Source organism: Gekko japonicus, unplaced genomic scaffold (assembly GCF_001447785.1).
Source record: "Gekko japonicus isolate JY-2015 unplaced genomic scaffold, Gekko_japonicus_V1.1 scaffold2021, whole genome shotgun sequence".
Taxonomy (NCBI): Eukaryota; Metazoa; Chordata; class Lepidosauria; order Squamata; family Gekkonidae; genus Gekko; species Gekko japonicus.
The window spans coordinates 315512-319891 of record NW_015165305.1 but is presented as its reverse complement, the minus strand read 5'-3'; the positions used below and the strand labels follow the sequence as shown (position 1 = coordinate 319891).

Below are 4380 nucleotides of genomic sequence, written 5' to 3'. Positions count from 1 at the left end.
GCCTCTTGCTGCCTGAGGGTAAATTCTTCCACCAGGGCCACAGCCTGGGCGCAGGTCTCTGGATGACATTCCCAAACCCAGGTTCGTACTTCCTCTGGCAAGATGTTCAGGAATTGCTCCAGGATCAACAGTTCCAAAATTTGCTCCTTAGAACGGATCTCGGGCTTCAGCCACTGATGACAAAGTTTGTGCAAGCATCCCCAAGCCTGGCGGGGCCCCTCAGCCTCCTGGAGACCAAACTGCCTGAAGCGCTGCCGTCGAATCTCGCTACCAATATCACAGCAGCACAAGATGGCGGCCTTCACCTTCCCGTAATCTTTCCTGTCTCTGGAGCTGAGGCAACGGTAGGCCTCTCGGGCTGCCCCACTGAGGGCAGGCACAAGTCGGACTGCCCATTGCTCTCTTGGCCACTGGCAGGCATGAGCCACACGTTCAAAAGTGGACAGGTAGACCTCAATATCATCTGCCAGTGTGAGTTGTGGCACCTGGAGGTTGCCCCATGCAGGAGAGAAGGCTGATGTGACTTCAGCAGCAACTTTTTCCTGCCACTGGACTTCCCAGCTCCCTTGTGCCTCCTGGCGTTGAGTCCTGGATTGTGGCAACGCCGCCCATCTCAGAAGCTCTTCGGATGTCCCCATCTGGATAATAAAAGGGGATTTTCCTGCACCCTTCAGGTCCTCCTCTGGCAGTGAGTCTGATGGGTCCTGTTCTTCCACTTTCACCACTGGTGGTAAGCCCCGTTCAAGCAGAGTCTGACTCTGAAGACTTAAGAGTTTTGCTGTTCCTTGGTTTGCAGTCATTGTTCTCCTTATCTGTGATTTCACACCAGGATCCACCTCGTCTGCTGTGTGATGGGTGAGACAATGCTGGGAACTCCTGACCCTGAAGCTCAAATGCAAGCCATTCAATCCAACACATTTAACGGTTCCTGTGGCAGGCCTGTGAGGACACGTTGCTTCAAAGACAGCTGTTTTTCTGCTTAAGCCCCCTGGCTTCTCCCTTAGATACAGAAATGGAAACAAGCATGAGAACATATAAGGAAATATTCCCTTTCACACACACAAACACTCACCCCTTCAACAGCATTATTATAAACATAACAATTTGGCCTCAAATGTAGTTACCAGAATCAATGCAGGGCTGGGCTTCTAAGAATTCCAGCAACTGCAGCTCCTGCATTCTACACCTCAACACTATAACACAATCAAAGACCTCCTTTCTGCTCAGTATACTTTTCTTTCTCTCTCTACCCATCTGACCTACAGGTCTTGAGTAGTATTAATCAATCCCAAGTTACTGTGAGGATGTTATCCTTCTCTAATCCCCCTCTCCAAGACATAGGGTGGGTAACAGCATCCAACAATAGTTGTCGAAACACGGTTCAGAACCCAAATCTGGGTTGTGAGTGACTCTCTTCACACATGGATCTCAAGGCTAGGAAAGAGAAGGTACTGCAGTTGATCTTAGCCCAAAGCCCAAGAAGTGATGGAAGGAGAAGGGAGAATGGGGTGAACTAGGAGAGGGGGCTCTGGGAAGCTCACTGACAGCATGGCAAAAGTGACCACTTGTAGTCTGGGAGACCCAGGTTCGAATTCCCACTTTGCCATGGAAGCTCACTGGGTGGCCTTGGACCATTAAATCTCAGCCTAATCTACCTCACAGGGCTATTACTGTGAAGATAAGATGGAGGAGGAGAGAATGATGTTGTATGTCCTTTGGGTCCCCATGGGGAGAAAAGCAGTGTCATAAATATTTAAACATGGGGTTGCCTGTGCATATAAGATGCAAAAAGGCCACAGCCTGTCACTCAATAACGCTATATATGCATAAATACTAGAACAATAAAACATAAAATATCAATTATTTTCTGTATTAACTGATGTGAGCATCTTGTGTTTTATTTTGGGGAGGAGGTAAGCATTGTTGGAATTATTTTGCACGTAGATCCCCAAAAGTAGTGTAAATTTAGAAGCAAGTCCTACTTCAAAATGTTTGAGATCCCGTGTTGTACCGGAATATATTATTTATTACACTTGCACTGCACCCTTCTTTCAAAACAATGACAATGTTCACCTTGCAGGCAGATCAAGTGACGAGTATGGAAGGGGATGCCAGCCTCCAGGTGGGACCTGAGGTCTCCTGCAATTACAACTCGTCTACAGAGATCAATTCCCCTGGAGAGACTTGATGCTTTGAAGGATGGACCCTATGGCACTGTCCCCCACTGAGGCCCCTGTCCTCACCAGGCTCTGCCCCCAAATCTCCAGGAGTTTCCAGACCTGGATCTTGCAACCCCACTCCCCCATCCCCTGCCATTGGCCAGGGAGGACCTAGCAACGCTAAATGCCATGCCAAGGGCTTCCAAGCAGGGGATTTGAATCAGGCTCCAGTTTCCCTCTGCTACTACACACTACTTAAACAGCACATTTTCCAATGTCTAAAACGTTTTTCCTCCATCATTCATCTTGCCAATTAAAGTATTAGGCAGATCTTCGTTTCCTGTTTTACAAATGGAGAACTGAGGCAAAAAAGAGACCTGGATTCACAAAAGAATGGAGAAGGCAGGAACCCCCTCAGGCCACCTCCCACCTCTTTTCCTCTGGAAAACCACACTGACTAGCCCAGAACTACTTGGACCAACAAGCTTCCTGCCAAATGGACGAGCATTTAGTAATAACAACCAACACTGAGTCACTTAATATGCTGTATGTGGGGAGATTTAAAAAAAATAGCAGAGCTGTTTACTACTTTGCCCTGGAGGAAAAATTCCTCCTCAGCTTCAAACTTAAATCTCAAGTAAGACAAAGGAGCCCAGCCCTAGACACTACCCTGGCCTGAAAATTTTTACTAAAAATCTTGTTCTTTCTAATATCCCACCTACACTTATGGCTGGAGGGGGGGAGGCTCTGAAATCTTCATAGGTGATTTAATTTCCCCCTCTCACATCAATAGATATCCAATCCGAGAGGTCTATTTTTGTTGTTGGGAGATTTGGGACAGCCAGTATTGCGTACCAGAAGAATGTTGGAGTAAAATGAGAATTTAAGTCCTTGCTCAACTGTGATGCTTACTTGGGGGGTCCGGTTTGGGCAGTCATTATCTCTTACTGTAACCTACCTCACACATATTCATGTGATGATAAAATGGGGGAAACACAACAGAACACAACAGGGAAAAAATACCTTTGAAAAACAAGCAAGACAAAGTTGATAATTTGAACAAAAATCAGTACTTTTGGTCGTATAGAATAGGTATATTTCCCTACTGTTTAGAAAACATGTTTTTAGACAAGGGCATCACATGTCTGCTATCTTCTGAAGCATTTCATACTGCTGTGACAGAATTCTGGATTATAGACAAATATTAATCCATTGGTGAAGAATTCTGTGTAATTCTGAAGCTTGCACACTAACAAACTGTATCAGAAACATGCTAAGCACTGCATAGATCACAAAATTATAGGATACATGTTTACAGTTACTATAGAAAACAGGGATTGCAGGATTTAGATGGGGGAAACTCACAGTGGACTGGGAAACTGACATCTGAAAGAGCAAGCAGGCAGTTTAATCTGAGCCAAAAATAGAAGCTGCAAAGTTTTGAAGTAAATAATCATCACTTTCAGCAAGACTGACAAAAACTGAATGGCAATTTTGCAGATCTGAACCCTGGACGCCAGCTGAACAGAAATATTATTAATGTTATTAATATTAGTACATTCCAGTCATTTTTCCCTCTTTTTATAGTCATTCGATCTATAGCAAGCAGCATATGAAGTTTTTCACTTCAGGGAGATGAAACATTATCTTCTCTTAATGACTGCACACCAAGTTATTATTTAAGCCTGAGGAGCCCATTTGAGAAGTCTTTCTGGCACTTTTAAACACTGTCAAGGCAAAAATTATTCAGCTCAGGAAACGGTGCTCTCAGAACGGCAGAATTTGCACTTTCTGAAATCCATTCTATTTAAATAAAGTGTGTGGGGGGGGATCCATTCTAGATCCAAAAGTGAGAAGCACCAGTTGGTGATAAATTCCATTATTCAAATACAAGCTTGGTGCATAGGCAAAAAGGTAGTCGGGTTCAATTCTCTAATCTCCCACTCTTGGGACATTTCCTCCGAAATTAGTTTCAGAGAGTTACTCCCCAGATAAATGTGCACAGGACTGCAGTAACTTATTTCCGAGGGAAAATGCCTAAAACCAGGCTATCGGGGAGTTGCCCCGAGGATCTCTTTTTGAGCTCTTTTTAGGTAAGCTTCATGCTGCAATTTTATGATCACTTACCTCGAAGTAAGTTTCCTTGACTCACTGGGGCATACCCCGAGCAAACAGGCAAAAAGCGGGCAGAAAGATTTACAGCAGTTAGTTCCCAGTCTTT

The 4380-nt window shown here is 44.7% G+C and overlaps 1 protein-coding gene across 1 annotated transcript in view; it reads right to left on the bottom strand.

Annotated features, from left to right (window-relative positions):
• Positions 1 to 800, bottom strand: part of LOC107109746 (zinc finger protein with KRAB and SCAN domains 1-like) — a gene marked incomplete at its 3' end in the record, with an annotated part of 9581 nt that extends 8781 nt beyond the window's left edge. Inside the window, exon 1 of the mRNA XM_015410428.1 lies at positions 3 to 800. Within this exon, the coding sequence (XP_015265914.1) occupies positions 3 to 800 (798 nt within the window). The remainder of the gene's footprint in view (positions 1 to 2) is intronic.
• Positions 801 to 4380: the final 3580 nt, after the last annotated feature.